This window comes from Castor canadensis, chromosome 2, assembly GCF_047511655.1.
Source record: "Castor canadensis chromosome 2, mCasCan1.hap1v2, whole genome shotgun sequence".
Classification (NCBI taxonomy): domain Eukaryota; kingdom Metazoa; phylum Chordata; class Mammalia; order Rodentia; family Castoridae; genus Castor; species Castor canadensis.
Window position 1 is genome coordinate 183,318,160 of NC_133387.1, and position 18,842 is coordinate 183,337,001.

Genomic DNA, 18,842 nt, shown 5'->3' on the forward strand with positions numbered 1-18,842 from the left:
TAATGGCTGTCTGGTTTTGATAGCAAGGTATATTAGTCAGTGTTCTCCAGAGAAGTAGGCACACACACGCATACTGGAGCAACTCGCACATGTGTTGGTAGAGGCTGCCACATTCAGAATCTACAGGGCATGCTGGAAGGCTAGGGACCTGGGCAGAGTTGATGTCACAGCTGTCTAAAGACATTGGAGACAAAATTCCCTCATCTTCAAAAGAGCTCAGTCTGTCTTCTCTTAAGGCCTGAAATTGGCAAGCAATGGAGCTCAATGGTACAGCGCTTGCCTACAACATGGAAGGCTTTATTTGCGGCACTACAGAAAGAGAAAAAAAGTTAGCTCTGACTAGAGACAGACCTTATCATTTAACAGCTTTAAATTAAGACCTTCAATTGATTAGAATGAGGTTCACTCACATTAAGGAGGCTCAACAATTTTACTCATAGTCTACTGATTTATTCTTTTTTTTTTTTTTTTGTAGTACTGGGGATAGAACCCAGGGCATTGAGCTTAAGTCCTCTGATTTAAAAGTTAATCTCATCTAAAAAAAAATCTCAGAAACATCTGGAAGTATTTGAGTTAATATCTGGGTATTGTGGTCTACCCAAGTTGACACATAAAATTAACTAGGATAATTAACAAGTCTTCCCCATAGAACATGCTGGAAGTGTCTCTTCAATTTTCTGAAAGAGTTTGTATAGAATTAGTATTATTTCTTCCATAAATGTTTGGTAGATTTCACCAAAGAAGTCATCTGGTCTGGAGTTTTCCTTGTGGGAAAGTTTTTATTCATTTTTATTGTTTTATTATTCATATGTGCATACATGGCTTGGGTCATTTCTCCTCCCTGCCCCCACCTCCTCCCTTACCACCCACTCCGCCCCCTCCCTCTCCCTCCCACCCCCTCAATACCCAGCAGAAACTATTTTGCCCTTATCTCTAATTTTGTTGTAGAGAGAGTATAAGCAATAATAGGAAGGACCAAGGGTTTTTGCTGGTTGAGATAAGGATAGCTATACAGGGAGTTGACTTGCATTGATTTCCTGTGCATGTGTGTTACCTTCTATGTTGATTCTTTTTGATCTAACCTTTTCTCTAGTTCCTGGTCCCCTTCTCCTATTGGCCTCAGTTGCTTTTAAGGTATCTGATTTAGTTTCTCTGCGTTAAGGGCAACAAATGCTAGCTAATTTTTTATTTTTTTTTATTTTTTTATTTTTTTTTGTTGTTCTTCATTCTTTTTTTTTTTTTTCATTTTTCTTTTATTATTCATATGTGCATACAAGGCTTGGTTTATTTCTCCCCCCTGCCCCCACCCCCTCCCTTACCACCCACTCCACCCCCTCCCTCTCCCCCCCTCAATACCCAGCAGAAACTATTTTGCCCTTATCTCTAATTTTGTTGTAGAGAGAGTATAAGCAATAATAGGAAGGATCAAGAGGTTTTGCTGGTTGAGATAAGGATAGCTATACAGGGCATTGACTCACATTGATTTCCTGTGCATGGGTGTTACCTTCTAGGTTAATTCTTTTTAATCTAACCTTTTCTCTAGTTCCTGGTCCCCTTTTCCTATTGGCCTCAGTTGCTTTAAGGTATCTGCTTTAGTTTCTCTGCATTAAGGGCAACAAATGCTAGCTAGTTTTTTAGGTGTCTTACCTATCCTCACCCCTCCCTTGTGTGCTCTCGCTTTTATCATGTGCTCATAGTCCAATCCCCTTGTTGTGTTTGCCCTTGATCTAATGTCCACATATGAGGGAGAACATACGATTTTTGGTCTTTTGAGCCAGGCTAACCTCGCTCAGAATGATGTTCTCCAATTCCATCCATTTACCAGCGAATGATAACATTTCGCTCTTCTTCATGGCTGCATAAAATTCCATTGTGTATAGATACCACATTTTCTTAATCCATTCGTCAGTGCTGGGGCATCTTGGCTGTTTCCATAACTTGGCTATTGTGAATAGTGCCTGCTAGCTAATTTTTTAGGTGTCTTACCTATCCTCACCCCTCCCTTGTGTGCTCTCGCTTTTATCATGTGCTCAAAGTCCAATCCCCTTGTTGTGTTTGCCCTTGATCTAATGTCCACATATGAGGGAGAACATACGATTTTTGGTCTTTTGGGTAGGCTAACCTCACTCAGAATGATGTTCTCCAATTCCATCCATTTACCGGCAAATGATAACATTCCGTTCTTCTTCATGGCTGCATAAAATTCCATTGTGTATAGATACCACATTTTCTTAATCCATTCGTCAGTGGTGGGGCATCTTGGCTGTTTCCATAACTTGGCTATTGTGAATAGTGCCGCAATAAACATGGGTGTGCAGGTGCCTCTGGAGTAACCTGTGTCACAGTCTTTTGGGTATATCCCCAAGAGTAGTATTGCTGGATCAAATGGTAGATCAATGTTTAGCGTTTTAAGTAGCCTCCAAATTTTTTTCCAGAGTGGTTGTACTAGTTTACATTCCCACCAACAGTGTATGAGGGTTCCTTTTTCCCCACATCCTCACCAACACCTGTTGTTGGTGGTGTTGCTAATGATGGTTATTCTAACAGGGGTGAGGTGGAATCTTAGTGTGGTTTTAATTTGCATTTCATTTATTACTAGAGATGGTGAGCATTTTTTCATGTGCTTTTTGGCCATTTGAATTTCTTCTTTTGAGAAAGTTCTGTTTAGTTCACTTGCCCATTTCTTTATTGGTTCATTTGTTTTGGGAGAATTTAGTTTTTTAAGTTCCTTATATATTCTGGTTATCAGTCCTTTGTCTGATGTGTAGCTGGCAAATATTTTCTCCCACTCTGTGGGTGTTCTCTTCAGTTTAGAGACCATTTCTTTTGATGAACAGAAGCTTTTTTAGTTTTATGAGGTCCCTTTTATCTATGCTATCTCTTAGTTGCTGTGCTGCTAGGGTTTCGTTGAGAAAGTTCTTACCTATACCTACTAACTCCAGAGTATTTCCTACTCTTTCCTGTATCAACTTTAGTGTTTGGGGTCTGATATTAAGATCCTTGATCCATTTTGAGTTAATATTGGTATAGGGTGATATACATGGATCTACTTTCAGTTTTTTGCAGACTGCTAACCAGTTTTCCCAGCAGTTTTTGTTGAAGAGGCTGCTATTTCTCCATCGTATATTTTTAGCTCCTTTGTCAAAGACAAGTTGGTTATAATTGTGTGGCTTCATATCTGGGTCCTCTATTCTGTTCCACTGGTCTTCATGTCTGTTTTTGTGCCAGTACCACGCTGTTTTTATTGTTGTTGCTTTGTAATATAGTTTGAAGTCAGGTATTGTGATACCTCCGGCATTGTTCTTTTGACTGAATATTGCCTTGGCTGTTTGTGGCCTCTTGTGTTTCTATATAAATTTCACGGTAGATTTTTCAGTCTCTTTAATGAATGTCATTGGAATTTTGATGGGAATTGCATTAAACATGTAGATTACTTTTAGGGGTATAGACATTTTTACTATGTTGATTCTACCAATCCATGAGCATGGGAGATCTCTCCATTTTCTATGTGGGAAAGTTTTTAAACTACAAATTCAATTTATTTATTAAAAAGGACTATTTAGGCTAACTACTTATTTCATATTCAGCAAACTTTTTTGAGAAATGTGTCAATTTCATATAACGTATTAGCATAAATTGTTCATAACTGTTATAGAATGAAATGCTTTGCCCCCTCCCAATTCAAACGTTGAAATCCTGACCCCCAAAGTGATGGGAGGTGATGAGGTGATGAGGGTGGAGCAATCATGAACAGGATTAGTGCCCTTATAAGACTGGCTCCTGAGACATCACTGGCTCCTTCTGTCGGGTGAGCACAGAGTTCTTCACAATGTCCCTTGAACTGTGAGGTCAGATAACTACTTCCAGTCCTGTGTGAGATACAAGATTCTTCTCTCTAATCCTTTCAAGTGATTCTTTCTTTGCCCTCTTGTAGTTTTGAGTGCACAGATCACCATCCAGCTGACAACTTGAGGGGAGACTCTCTTCAGATCTCTGACTGCAATTCTCAACTCTTTAGTATTCTCTCCCACAAACTCTAGATGCCTCAACCTCCCATCTCTGCCTGCTTACCTCAGGTTGATCTCTGGCCTGTGCCTAGGTTCTCCCTCCCTGTGTCACCACCTGGAAACTATGTCTAGGTCATAAAGTAGAGCAACCCTGGGGTTCACTTTACTTGTTTCCTGTATCTCAGGGATCATTGCCCATTGTTGTCTAATGTCTGATGTCTTAAAAATTATTGTTTTAACCTATTTTGTTTCATATTTTAATTGTTTCAGGAAGGAAGGTAAATCCACTTCTTGTTATTCCATCTGGATCAGTGATAAAAATTGTTTTTTTCTTCTATCTTTTTTTTAAACAGTATTGGAGTTTGAACTCAAGGCTTCTAGGCACGTGCCACTCCTCTAGCCCTGTTTTGTGTTGGGAATTTTCAAGATAGGGCCTCATGAACAATTTGCCTTGACTGACTTTGAACCTCAATTCTCCTGGTCTCTGCCTCCTGAGTAGCTAGGATTACAGGCGTGAGCCACTGGTGCCTTGTTTCCTCTATCCTTTTAATATTCCTCTTATGCTACATTCCTCCTTTCCACTGTGTCTCACCTGTACTCCTACATCCTCTTGCAGTCCTGTGGTCCTTTTACAATGTGTATGCATTCCTCCTGTCCTCTGCATCCCATGTGTAATCTACAGCTCTTACATCCTGCCATCTTCCTCACCTCAGCATCCACCTTTGTCCTGTGTTACTCAGCCTCTGCCCCAGGTAGGAAACCTGCTCAGGATTTCAACCCCTCCATTTTTCTTTCCAAGGACATTTGATAGGATGGAGACCATTCCTTCTGATCATAGTGCTGGGTAGATGTTAAGGGCACAGTCCTGGCTTTGAATTCCAGCCCTGCCCCTCTCAACTATGCCTTGAGCAAATAGATTAACCTCTCTGAGCCTCAAGACGCTCATCTGTAAAATGAGGGCAACATTTATCACGCGAAGTCATTGTAAGGATCGAATGAGATAACACATGCACAGGTAACCCCAATTTCTGGAGTATAGAAAAGGCTCAATAAATATTAACTGTTATTGTTTTTATCACACTGAGCTGTGGCTCTCCTTAACTGGGCACAATCTAATGTACCTGGAACCAAATTAGCTGCCCTTGGGCCAGTCTGCTGATCAGCAGCTTGTGATGGGCACCATCACCAAGACTCCTTTTGAGGATAAGCTTTGATGCTTCAAGGGCAAGAAGTGACATTTCACTAGTCACTTCACCAATAAATGGAGGCTGCAGCCACAGCCCAAGGCTGAGCAGGTGCAGTGTATGGAGGGATGCTAATCATAGAAGCCCTTGGACTCATGGTCATACACAGAAATAGCACTGAGAGCTGCAAGGAGGTTTCTTAGTGCAGAGAGGGAGAGAAGAGAGCCTGCTGGTTTGAGCTGGCCCAGAACAGCTCCTTCACGCTCTGGTCTCCTTTCTGCAAGCTGAGTGTATGCTATGGGAGACTTAGAGCAAAACCCACCCAGCCTGGTTCCCAGGCCCTGGCTGCTGCTTCACCTCTCTCGCCCTACTCCCAGTGCAGCCCACATCCTGCTGCTTAACCACAGCCTGCCTCCGGCTGCAGGCAGCTGCTGTGAGGGTGGGAGGGAGTGGTGCAGGCCTGAGATCACATCCTTTCTCTGCTTCCCCCAGCCTCACTCAGCCGCTCTTCCTGGCAGTTGGTGGAAGTATGTGTTCCAGTCCCAAGGCCCCCTTGCTTCCCTGTACACCTCCTCCCATCTCTTTTGGTACCTTCACCATTTCGTGACCATTTTATGAAGTCTTGCCCACTTTATGCAGTGACCACTCCATCAGGGACCTATCAGTCACTCTGCCACCTTTGATGTTTTCTTCCAATAGGAGTCATTCAAACTTCCTGGCAACCCTTCCCCTTTCCCCCCACACCATTGCCCTCTTCAAAGGCAGCTTCAGATAACTTTGGATCATACTGCAGCCATTGAATTCAGTCAAAGGAGGAGAGAACCTGAGGTAACTTAGGAAACAAGGCAGCTTCTATGGACTTCTGTGGTCCACACTCTGGAGGCTGATGCAGGAGGATCATGAGTTTGAAGCCAGCCTGGGCTATATAGTAAGTCTCAAAAAAAACAAATACCAAACCAAACCCAACAAACAAACAAAATAAGCCAAGAGGGACAACAACTCCTTCAACCAAACACACTTTATTGCCTTTCTTTGCCAGGAGGAGAGCCTAGTGCATTTACAGCGATGCAAATAACCATCCAGTGGCCTAAGGTAAGGACCGGGAGGGGCTCACAGATGACTCTGTGCTCTGGGGCAGGTACTCTGTCAGCATTTACCGAGTTCATCCCCAGGGCAGGTTGCAAAGGACAGCTGGAAAACCAGAAAGCTATATGGAATTGTTAGGGATGAGGGAAAATTTATATGCAAGGAAAGGAGGGAACTAAAGGCAGTAATAACATCCATGGGGAAAGGGAGAAGTTGGCAGGGAAGGAATAGCAGAAATACACTTCCTGAAAAGATGGTAGGTTTGGTGTGAGGGCTTGACTAGCCAGGATGCTTCGAGGGCCAGTGAGGCAGCAATGTCTTAGACCTAGGCACCAGCAGAGAAGGCAGGAAGGAGGGACTCGGGGACCAGGCTGTAGGATGTGAGTTCACCATGAGGCTGAAGAACAATTCTCTCGTGGGGTCCCAGACTTGTCGGGGAACAAGGAATTGCAGAGGGCCCAAAGGGCCAGACCAGGGGTGAAAGGCAGTTCCTGGGAGTGGTCAGATTCCTCTCTGATTCAGGCCAGAATACAGGTCCCGCTGGCCTTTGCGGATGGGCTGGGAGTGGAATAGGGAGTGGTTAGCCAGGTGGAGGAGGAAGATCCTGAGGAAGAGAGGCACTGGGGATCTGCCTGCAGCACAGTGGAAAGAATGCTGGCTTGGAGGCTGGAGGCAGGCTGGAATTCTAACTTGGCAAGGTCAGAGAGGAGACTTAGCAGGTCACCTCCTCTTGTGAGCTCCAGTTCTCTCATCTCAAAAGGGGGAAAGTAAAGACTCACCTGTAGGGTTCTCATCAGGAAGAAGTGGAATCACTCATGGGATGGGAAAAACCAGATACTTCCCTGGTACTCAATAAATCCTTGTCGAGTTTATCCAGGTGTGACAGTTAAACTATTTAACAAGTGGGAGTGCATACCCCAACCAATGAGAATAGTCCTGGTGGTCCTCCCCTATGCCAGGCGTTAGCTCTTAATAGTTATCAAACCAAGAGGTAGTTGTTAGAGCAGGGGCTGTGATGTCTGACAGTGGGGGTGGGATGGGATGGGCTCTTTACCCATGAAGCATTTTTTAATACTAGCTGACTGCATCGGGACATGCTGATCAGCCCTGAGTTTATCATGTTAGAATTTGCAGATATGGTGTTTTCCTTGACTGTATCTCAGCCAATGAATAAACCACAAAAAGAAGAGTGGGCCTCCCTCCAACCCCCTGTCTCTGCATGGTTTTGGAGCCTCAGAAATGGTCCTGCTCTTCCATGAAAGAGGCAGAGGTGCGCACATGGCTCCTCTATCCCCTCTTACCTCATAGTCTGGGTTGGGAACAGGTGGTGGCCTCTCCTTGTTTTGTCCTGCAGAGGAGGGAAGAGAAAAGTATCTCCATGAGGGACACCAGTCTTGCAGCACTGATAAACTGCTGAAAGACCCAGTCCAAGGATGACAGTCCCCTTTGTCCTCTCCTCTACTCTTCCTTTTCCACCCAGCCACCCTTTTTCTTTTCTTTCTTTCATTCCATCCCTAAGAACCTCCACACTGTTCACATCATTTGTGACTTTCCTTAGCTCAGGTCCTCCAATTGTGTCATTGCATGGGAAAAGGGAGAGGAAAAAGTTTCTCTTCTTTCCATCGCTTGGGGATAGAATTTACTGCGATGCACTGACAGGCGTTTGAGGAAGCCTATCACGTTAATGGACTTTTTACAGTGATTTGGGGTGGGAAGCCCTCTATGGAGATCTTGGTGTTACAGTAAATGTTCTAGAGAAACTGCTTTGACCTTGCTATGGACTTGCTGTCCATCCTGGCTCAGACTGGATGTCCCTTGGGTGGACGTGTCCTCTGGCTCAGCTCTATGGTCTTACCCCTGGGCCTGCCACCGGTACCGGCTCCTCGTGTCACAGGTTTGGACTTGGCCTTCCTATTCTTGCTCCAGTAATAAACAATCATCAGCAAGCCCAGAGTGATACAGATGTCGACTATGATAATTGTGACCACGGTCATCAGATCCACCTCCACGCAGTTCTCACACACTGCAGGGGACAGGAGGGGCAGGGAGAGGAGGACAACTGATGAAGAAAGGAAAACACCAGGACACTCCAGAAGAGGGAGGAAGGAACGAAGGCGCTTCCTCCAACACCCACACACCCACCACAGCCAGAGCCCTCCCTGTCAGTTCACTCATATCAATGACAACAAGCATAGTGGGTGGTAGGAGGAGAGGCTCTGGAATCAAACAGTCCTGGGTTCAAATCTCAGCTCTGTTACTCACTAGTTGTGGGAATTGTGAAATGTTTTTCGTCAACCCATGAAGTCTTGTGGGTTGTATGTAACCTATATGGCTGTTGAGTAATAGTCCATAACCCATATTTCATGTTGAAATTCATGAAAAAAATTCCTGGCAGGTACAGGAACTTTTGGCATAGCCCTTGAAATTTTATGAGCACTTGATAAATGTTAGCTCTTGTTATTATTATTTTTCTAATGTTTCATCTCAGAAGTTTTTAAACAGTGGCTTTGTGTCTCCTCTGCAAATCCTCCTGAAGAATGTATCTCTGGATAAAGCTTCAGGTCAACTTGTGCTGCTGCACCATAAGTCTGGGTGTGACAAAATGCAGATGATCCATGCTTATCTCAGGGGAAGTTACTGAATTGAATTAAACTATTTATTTTTAGGGGTTTTTTTGGTGGTACTGGGCTTTGCGTTCAGGGTCTCATGCTTGCTAGGCAGGTACTCTACCACTTGAGCCCCCAGTTATTTTCCAGACAGGGTCTTGAGTTTTTGCCCTGGAGCCTCAAACCATGATTCTCCTACCTATGCTTCCTGCATAGTTGGGATCACAGCTGCACACCACCATATACAACTTATTGATTGAGATGGGTTTCTCACTAACTTTTTAAACCTTGATCCTCCTTATTTCTGTCTCTTCAGTTGTTGGGATTAAAGGTGTGATTCACCTTGCAAAGCCTGGAAGTTATTTTACATGTAGCACTGATGAGGTTACTTAGATAGCCCCATGTTGGTGTGTTTAATTTGTATTCCAGAAAATACTGATGTATGACCCACGAGAGACCCAGGATTGAGTGCAGGAAGGAGGCTTGAGAGGCCAGGGTTAGGGAAGTTACCAGGAATGTCTCTTTGAAAGGACCCTCCTGTGTTACCTTTAGCTTTCAGATAGAGATAATGGTTCTTCTTCGAGTTACTGTCGTAGCAGACATAATAGCCATTGTCCTCTGTTTCCGAAAATGACCTTAGTACCACTTGTTTTTCATTTTCATTCTGTAATTCTACATCATTTTTTTCCCATTTTATTGTGTCTGAGTCAGATTCAGACTCCAAAGGGCATGTCACCATGACCGTGGTTCCTGAGATGGAGACTTTATATGCTGAGGAAGGGAAGAGAAGAGAAAGGAAATTGGGGGGGGAAACCAGTAAAATCTCAGAAAAGGCAAATTAGCAACAAAAGGAACCAATCAAACGCAGGGAGCTGCTTGTTACCAGGTCTTAGATTTGCTTGTCAGAAGGGAGGCTGACTGGTTAGGGGTGTGGAAGGAGGTATGTGGGAGAAAGGGATCAGAGAACCTTCTAAAAGGTGACTTCAGGATGTAGCAGGAGCATGGAAGGGAGGACAGAAGAAAAGAAAACCCCACAAAAAGTCTCTATTCTAAAATGGAGGTTGGGAATGTCGTGTTGTGAGGATGTCATGTCCTGGGGCTAATCTCTCAGTTTCTTCTCCTCTACCCACCAAGCTGCATCTTCAGATAAAAAATAAATAAAGGACCATAAACTCACGTTTCTGTGTTGCATCATCTGAAAAAGAAAAAAAGGAAAGAATAGTAAGAAAACAATTCTGATTTAAGTTTAAATTTGAGGTCAACATTTTCTAGTGGGACTAGATACTCTTCCCAAGAATTCCTGAAGATGGCCCCATCATTTAGGGAGCCCCGAGTCTTAAAGATGAACTATGTACTTAGCCTCTGAAGTATGTTTGGACACAACAAATTAAAAATATAGTATCATGTGCTCTTAGGCCAAGGCCCGCAGAATCTTAGAAAGTCTTACAAGTCCCAAGGGAGGAAAATTCTAGAAGTCTTCAGACTTGCTGTCTTGCATTAGTGAGAACCATCTTCCAGGTGGATATCACAAGGACTTCTCAGAGATAAAGACCTCCACACATGATATTTGAATATCACTGATTTTTGTGCTTGCTTTTTTCTCAGCATTCAGAAATCTTTTCTTTTTTCTTTTTTTGCGGTATGGGGGTTTGAACTTAGGGCCTTTGCCTTGAATCACTCCAAGGTGATGGGTTTTTTTTTGAGATAGGGCTGGCTTTGAACCTCAATCTTCCTGCTCTCTGCCTCCTGAGTAGCTGGGATTATAGGTGCGAGCCACTGGTGCCTGGCTCAGAAATTTTTTTCTTAAAATTGATTCCCTAAAAATCAAGATAAAACAAATTTCTTCTTATTCCATATACTTTTCTCTGGTACTGCCCTTGAATGATGTGAATACTCTGCACATTTTAAGGGACTGGCTTTTCCAGTTAAAAAGTGGCTTAACTTTACACTCTCTCTTCGCATATTCAACTTCCCGTCATTGTTGTTGGGGGAGGGACTATTGGTGTGGACAAATGAAATCTACTAAGGGAATTTGGGGACCCAGCCACATTCCCCACAGCAGGCAGTTTTGCCCTGGGAGATGGGTCTGGTGGTCCATCCTTCCAGGAAACACCTGGTAGACTTGAGCCAGGACATGACAACGGGAAGGGAGGACAGGTGGTGTGCTCAAAGATCACATGCTGCTGGAGAAAAGGCACTGGACTCAGAGATAGAAGCCTTGTGTTCGAATCTCAGGTCTGCCTTAGGCTGTGTGAGCAAGGCTCTTTAAACCTTAGTTTCTTTTCTTGTCTTTAAAATCTACTTATTTATTTATTTATTTATTTATTGAGAGAGGATCTCGTAATGTAGCCCAAGCTGGCCTAAAACTCTCCATCCTCCTGCCTCAACCTCCTGAATGCTGGGATTACAGGTGTGTGGCACCATACCCAGTCTCAGTTTTTTTTTAATTAGAGAAATGGAGATAAAATGCCCATCTCATAGGGTTTTTATGATAATTAAATAAATGTTGAATGTGCAAGTGGGTGGCACATAGCACGTGCTTAAGAAAAATGTTACTTTCTTTTCTTTTGGGGGTCCTGCTATTCTGTAGAACAGAACTGAGCACTAACTCAGCTGTTCAGACAGTCATCTGGTAGACTCCACAGAATGTAAACAAATCTTCCTCTACCTCTGAACAACTGGGAGTTGAATATAATGACAACATATAATGTTATTTTGATTTAATTTTTCAGCACCGGTATTTCTTAGAAATATACATGAACCAGCAATCATAAATAAGAGAAACTAAAAATTAACAGACCTTACAGTCTGCTTGTTAGGCTTGTTTGAAAAACAAATGTAAAGAAGTTGCCTGCAACTTTTATTGGCACAAATCCATTAGCAGAGCTGAAACTTACTTGTGCTTGTACAAGGCCCTGGATGGCTGTGCTCAGAAAGGGGAGTGCACAAACAGTATAGACGCATTGGTTGTATTTCACAACAGTTAAGGAAGTGAGCTCTGCTATCACACAAATCTACATCATCCTCTGTGACTGGACTTGCTTATTTTCTAAGCCTTTGTTTCTTAGCTGAAGAATAATGATGTTTTTAAAAAAAATTAGATAAGGAAATTCAGGTAAAATATTTAGGGTAATACCTAGAACATACATGCTCAATAAACTTTAGTGTTTATTCTCTATAGCCAGCGTGCTTTCTATAAAATAAGAGCTAAAATTCCCCTACCGCCTTCTGTGGCAGACGATGGTCTAAGCGCCTTAAATGAATTACTCATTAAACCCTCATAACAGCCCTATAGGCTAGGTATCATTTTTATTTCCATTTTACTAATAATGATGGAATGACCCAGAAAAATTAAGTAAATTATTCAATAACACCCAGTAGGGAGTTGAGCCAGATTGAAACATGGCAGTCTAGCTTCAGAGTTTGAGTGTATCTCCTTTGCCTAAAGTATTCCTCTTCCAGCAAGTCCAAGTTAATCCTTTAACATTCAGCTCAAAATCCCCTCCCCCCAGCCTTTCTCAACTACAGTCTGTAGAGTTTACCAGTCCTTTTTTTTTTTTTTTTTTTTTTTGTGGTACTGGGGCTTGAACTCTGGGCCTACACCTTGAGCCATTCCACCTGCCCTTTTTTGTGATGGGTTTTTTTGAGATAGGGTCTTGTGAACTATTTCCCTGGGCTGGGTTCCTATGTGTTCCTCCTGGTCTCTGCCTCCTGAGTAGTGAGGATTACAGGTGTGAGCCACCAGAGCCCAGTTTACCATTCCTCTTTTTGTACTTCATTTTACTCTGCAATCAATACACTATCTTATCAATTGTCTCTCACACAAGACAGTTCTTGTGGTGAAGGACCTAGCAAGACATTCATATTATGTTCATTTATTCATTCAGAAAACATTCATTAAGCACCTACTACAGAACAGACACTGGCCAGGTCAACGAGGTACCATCTCTGCCTTTAAGGTACTCATGTTTTATACAAAACACATGGAAGCTCCAACTTGCCCCACTTGCGTGTTCTTCAGAGTTCTCAGACACATTCAGAGTACTCAGACATGTGTACCCAAATGTTGCTCCAAGGCTTATCCAGGGTCACCCTGTGTGTGCATGCTGGATAGCTACAACCCTTCTATGAAACGACACATCAAATAGGATGACTCCCCCCACCACGGAAGAAACTATTGGTAAACATAAAACTCGCCTGGGAAACTGGTCATTGTATGAATGCAGGTCATTGTTGAGTGAAATAGGAAATGCAAACAAATGAAAACTGTTGGTACTTTCAACTTTTTAACAGTCTCGATTTTTCCTTTGAATTGTTAAGACTTATTTCTTACACTCTCTGCTGATTCCCTCTTTGGGGCTAGATTTATGAGCAAAAGGCACAGGAACATAGTAGAAACCCGTTTTTCTGGTCTCTGTGGAAGTGCTGTGGGAGGCCTACAGAACAATCCACACACAAATACAGTCAGTTCTGAAAAATGTGTTGTTAGGCGATTTCATCATTGTGTGAACACCATGGAGTGTCCGTACACAAGCCTAGATAGTAGGGCTTTCTGCACACCGAGGTTATATGGTACAGCCTATTGCTCCTAGCCTACAAACCCGTGTAGCACATTACTATTCTGAACACTGTAGGTAATTGTGACATAATGGTAAGTATTTGTGTATCTAAACATAGAAAAGATACAGTAAGGTACAGGCCATAGGAATTGTTCAGCTCCTTTGTAGTCTTATGGGGTTACTGCTGTATGTAAGATCACTTCATTGACAAAAACCATTGTTGTTTGGTATGTGGCTGTATCATGAACACTAGGTTGATTTCATAACAAAAAAGAAAGCATATCTTACCGTTCTGCCCCCAAGCGCCAACTGGAAAATAAATAATAATAAAGTTAGTAAATGTTGTAAGTACCCAACAGAGAAAGGGCTGTGGTCCAATCTGACCATTATCAAACATCTCAAGTCCTTCCTCACCTCTGCTGGATTACAGTCGTTTCTATACCTCAGAGAAGTAACTTTCACTGCTGGGTGAGGGTCAGGGGTGCTGGGCCAATTTAGGAAACATCTAGCATCAAACAGGAACACAGGGTATTGGACAAACAAGTCAGAAAAAGCTGAGAGTGCTTTTTTTTTTTTTTGTAGTGCTGAGGATCGAACCCAGGACCTAGAACATGCGAAGCAAATACTTTGTCACTGAGCTACATCCCCAGTCCTAGAGCTGCTTTTTAGATGACTAGAGAAATAGCAAAGGTATTTTGCAACCCAGCCTCCATTTTGAAAATTGGTCTCTGACAGGGAGTGTTGGGTACAAACGTTAGGACTCGTTTGTCTCTGGTCCTGCTTGTCTGATCGTTCAGTTTTTCTACTTGTTCTCTACTCGAGACAGGTGGAAATATTAGTCCTTGATTACTTATCCATCAGAGCCTGTGTGATGAAGAAGCTGATCACATTTCTTCTGGGCCCTCCGGGTCCCTCACTCAACAACAACTTGGATCCATTACAGTGACTAGTTTCCCAGGCATTGCTTGAGAGTTGTGTTTTACTAATAGTTTCTTCAATGGGGGAGACATTCTCCCATCCCCAGAGCAAATCGAGCACATTTACAGATGGCAAATTTCTAGAGGTGACTGGGTCTTTGATATTCCCTCTTTTCTTTTCTTTTTTTCCTTAGGAAGAACACAATTTTTACCACAGGCCTCTAAGAAAGTGCCTGACCTGTCCCTGTAGCAATCATCTCCTGCCCCTGGAGACTCAAAGTATGTTCCTTGGACCAGTCATAGATTAGTAGACCTGACAGTTTATTAGAAATATGGAATCCCGAGGAGTGTGATGGCACATGCCTGCAATCCTAGCACTCCGGAGGCTGAAGAAGGAGGATCTCGAGTCCAAGGCCAGCCTGAGTTACATAGCAAAATCCTGTGTCTCACAAACAAAATAAAACAAAACAAAAGCAAAGGGAACCTCAGTCCCTACTCCAGACGTCTAAAGCAGAAGCTGCATTTTAACAGGGTCCCAGGTTCTTTGTGTACGTATTATAGCTTCAGAAGCTTAAGGTGAAGCAGGAAGTGGAGACATCATGGCTGTGACTTTGAGATAGGAGCCCCAGCTGTGATAGTATTTTCTAGGTGTTTGAAATAAAACCATCAAAAACCATTTGCCTTCACATAGTCCAGCCGTCCTGAGCACGGACATGGAAGACAGTCCTGATTTCCCAGATGGGCTTCAGTACTTACTAATTGTATGGTTTAAAAGAAATTATTTAACTTCCTTGAGCATTAATTTCTTTATCTGTAAAATAAGGAGGGTCACACCTTTCTTCCAAGGTAGAGGAAGGACTAAATCAGGTAGCACATGTTAAGAATTTGTCCTTACTCAGTTTTGGCCCTCAATGAATGGTAACTCTTTGTATTATTTACTTTATATATTATATGCAAATTACTAATCAATTTATATCCTTCCTGGCTTCAGAGAGGACTAAACTAATTGAAAGCTCTTTGTCACCTCAGGACTGAAAATTCTGAGGTGTTTGTCTCAAATATATTAAATTTGCTGTGTCCTGTGCAGACTTTGGGTTCAAGTATCTAGTCTGCCCCAGACAATTAGCTCTTCTGGGTAAGTTTACTGACAGAAGGGCTTGGTTGTGGTGGTGGGGAGCCTGCTTTTCTTTGGCTGTTCCCTGATGGTCTCCCTGGCACCTAGACATATTTCTTTTGTTTGCCTCCAGTCCCAATCCCCCACCCTACTGCAGCACAAATTGTTCCGTACAGTCCTGATGACTGAGGCTCTTTGGTCCTAAGTGCTGGCCGTCCAACAGTGTGGAGAAACATGCCCTCCTTCTTTCCATCCTACTCACCTGCTAGGAGGCAGAGGCCCAGAACTCTCCAGAGAGTGCTCCTCCTCATCCTTCTCGCACCGGACGCTCACTCTACTAAGATGGCAGAGGTAGTCAGCTCACTACTTCTGAAAAAGAAACCAGACAATGACGTTTTCAAAATAGTCACTGGATAGAAAGATCCGGGGGCCATTGTTCCCAATGCTAGGATGAAAAGTGGGGGGCTTTATAAGAGGAGACTCACCATTTTCTGAAGCAGGCACCTAAGGCAGGGTGGGGAGGCGGGTTTCTGAACCCCACACAGGAAGTGTGGAGGGGCCTCTGGGCCAGGGGGTTCTGAGTCATTTGGAACTGTTCAAGGCAGAGGCCGCCACCTGGGTTGGCTGAGGAGAGGTGGTCACACAAACTTCTCATGAGGGCCAGCAAGAGGACGCTGCAAAGCCTGAAGGTTCTGTGGAAAACACCTGCCACTTAGTTGCCCAGGCCTCGTGCACAAGGCGCCTTCACATCCAGGGCTCCTCCTCAGATACCCTCCCCCATAAGCTGTGACAGAAGAGAGAGGAGTGCTGAGTATTTATTTTCTGACATGGAGCAGCAAGATGGAGTCAACTCATTAACAGGAGTTTTGGGGTTGAAAATACACGTTTAAAACCATGAGATGCTTCTTTTTCCCCTATAATCTTTACAAAATACTAAAAACATAAAGCTCCATGTTAGAGAGGGTAAAGAGTGACAATTTCAAACTAACAGTCTGTGAGATGATGCAGGCTTTCTTTGTTCTTAAGCATGCATTGATCCAATGTTCTCTCTATCCTGGCACTATGCTAAGGTTTTACTCACATATCTCATCCAGTCCTCAAAAGAACCTTCCAGAGCTGAGCATGGTGGTGCACGCCTGTGATCTCAGAGGCTGAGGCAGGAGGACCTTGACTTCCAGGCCAGCCTGGACTACATAGCAAGACCCTGTCTCAACCAAACCAAACCAAACCAAACAAAACAAAACAGAAAAAAACAAAATCAAATCAAAAGTAAACCCAAACCAACCAACCAACCAAACAACACAACAAAACCCCTCCAAAGTAGCTATTATTTTTATACCCACTTTACACTTGAGCAAACCAAGTCCCAGACAGGTTATTCAACTTGTTGTAGATTATAGAGCCGGGGCTCCAGAAAACATTTTAGCAAAATTAATTTATTTGGAAAATATTTAATGTCTACAGTGCTGTAGTTTTGTGCTGGGTGCTGGCAATAGAGCAGAAACAAGAGAGATAGCCCTCGTGGATGAAGAAAGGAAAAGTAGACAGGGAACAGATCATTTCAGGAGACTACATGTCCAAAATAATCAGAGCAAAATGGACTGGAGGTGTGGCTCAAGTGGTAGAGTGCTACATAAGCAATACCTGAGTTCAAACCCCAGTTTGAGAGAGAGAGAGAGAGAGCAAGAGAGCACAGGTACTGTGGGAATGACCAAGGGGACCGAAGACAGTTGGTGGGAGGGGTTGAGAAGACTTCTCTGAGGAGGAGACATCTAAGCTGAAATTTGATGGATGAACAGAAGTGAACCAGGTAGAGAGAAGGACAGGCAAACTATTCCAGAGGAGCAGCATGCTTGAATCCTAGGGATGAGGAAAAATCCAGATGTCAGACAATAGAGAGAATTGAGAAGAAAGGGCAAGAAGTAAGACAGGAGACTGTATAGGGGCTGAGGGAAGAGGGATTTACAAGCCACGTTAAGAATGCTTAAGGATTTTCTAAGGTCCATGGGAAGCAATTGAAAGGTTTAAAACAGAGGAGTGATGGCATCAGTTTCTTGAAAAATTTTTAAATAAATCCAGGGGACGGTGACTCACACCTGTAATCCTAGCTATTTAGGAGGCCGAGATTAGGAGGATTGCAGTTTGAAGCCAGCCCAGGCAAATAGTTCGAGAGACCCTCTCTTGAAAAAACCCATCACGGAAAAGGGCTGGTGGAGTGACTCAAGGTGTAGGCCCTGAATTCAAACCCCAGTACAGCAAAATTAATAAATAAATGAAAAAATTTTCAAGTTAAAAATAACAAAAAGTACAGGAGGGCTATATAACAACAGTTCCCTGCCCTATGTCACCATACTCAAGACTCTCCCTACAGAAAACCACTATTTAAACTGTCCCCCACCCCATGGTTATCTTCATATATCTGAGTGTGCCCTGTCATCAGTTGGGTTTTCTGGGAAACAAACCTTGAGGTGCAGGTGGCTCAGGGAGGGAGTGCAGGAACAGAACCCATGAAGGAGGGAGGGAAGGAAGAGCCAAGGCAGAGAGAGAAGGTGGATTACAGTGAAGCAGCAACAGAGGCTTGGGTCAATGCCACAGGGAGTTCTCAGGCTGGGATGGCCCCATGATCATCCTGAATTGAGGCAAGGGGCACATCATCCAGTCATTGGATTTGAGCTGATCCCAGAGAGGGGGATGAACATGGATAAGACAGCTGCTTTCTGCTGAGGGTGATGCTTGTGACAGGGCTCAATTGTGAGTCCTCAGGGGACAGCAATCCCAGATGCTGGAGAAGGGAGTAGTCCTGAAGGGGCTGCCTGTATAGTGTTACTCCCATACTGCTTCCTCCATTTGCTTAATTTCACCCCATCCTTTTTTGTTTTGCAGTACTGGGGTTTGAATTCAGGACCTTGCACTTGCTAGGCAGGCACTCTACCTATTAAGCCACTCTGCCAGGCCCAGCTTCGAACTGTGAGCCTTCTGATCTCTGCCTCCTGAGTAGTTAGAATTACAGGCATGAGCCACTGGTGCCTGGCTACACTCCATCCTTAAATAGCCTTTTAAGGATCCTGATTGATCTCTCTCCCTGGTGAAGGTTATGAAAAGAAAGTCAGTAGGAAAAGGTAGAGTTCCACTATAGCCATTCTGGGGCTCCATCTGATTGTCCTTGCTCATTCTGGGTCACTCCCAGTCCCAGCTGGCATCTCTGCTGCCATAAGGCAGGACACAACTTGAGAAGTCTGAGCCCCTGGTCACTAGGGCCTTTTCAGGTGGTTGCTGCTGCACTTGCCCACTCCTTCAACATTACATGATACGGCCCAATGGGCATCCCAGACAGCCCTCGGTTTCTGTGTTCTTTCTGCTCCCTGCAGC

At 43.6% G+C, this 18,842-nt stretch overlaps 1 protein-coding gene across 1 annotated transcript; it reads right to left on the reverse strand.

The window, feature by feature from the left end:
- Positions 1 to 6,194: 6,194 nt before the first annotated feature.
- On the reverse strand, positions 6,195 to 16,170 carry Cd3e (CD3 epsilon subunit of T-cell receptor complex). Its single transcript, XM_020160796.2, has 8 exons — positions 15,959 to 16,170; positions 15,736 to 15,842; positions 13,731 to 13,751; positions 10,061 to 10,078; positions 9,430 to 9,654; positions 8,133 to 8,300; positions 7,579 to 7,625; positions 6,195 to 6,835 (listed from the first exon to the last, which is right to left on the reverse strand). The coding sequence occupies exons 2-8, from the start codon at positions 15,782 to 15,784 to the stop codon at positions 6,779 to 6,781; spliced, it is 585 nt and encodes a 194-aa protein (XP_020016385.1). The 5' UTR covers positions 15,785 to 15,842; positions 15,959 to 16,170; the 3' UTR covers positions 6,195 to 6,778.
- Between the last annotated feature and the right edge of the window lie 2,672 nt (positions 16,171 to 18,842).

What these genes read in the sequence shown, in the direction of transcription:
- Cd3e (XM_020160796.2), bottom strand. Translation starts at nt 15,784, where the DNA reads ATGAGGAGGAGCACTCTCTGGAGAGTTCTGGGCCTCTGCCTCCTAGCA. An exon ending in GGGCCTCTGCCTCCTAGCAG is followed by an intron (nt 13,752 to 15,735) that starts GTGAGTAGGATG and finishes TTTATTTTCCAG; the next exon opens with TTGGCGCTTGGGGGCAGAAC. An exon ending in TCTCTATCTGAAAGCTAAAG is followed by an intron (nt 8,301 to 9,429) that starts GTAACACAGGAG and finishes TGTCCCCTGCAG; the next exon opens with TGTGTGAGAACTGCGTGGAG.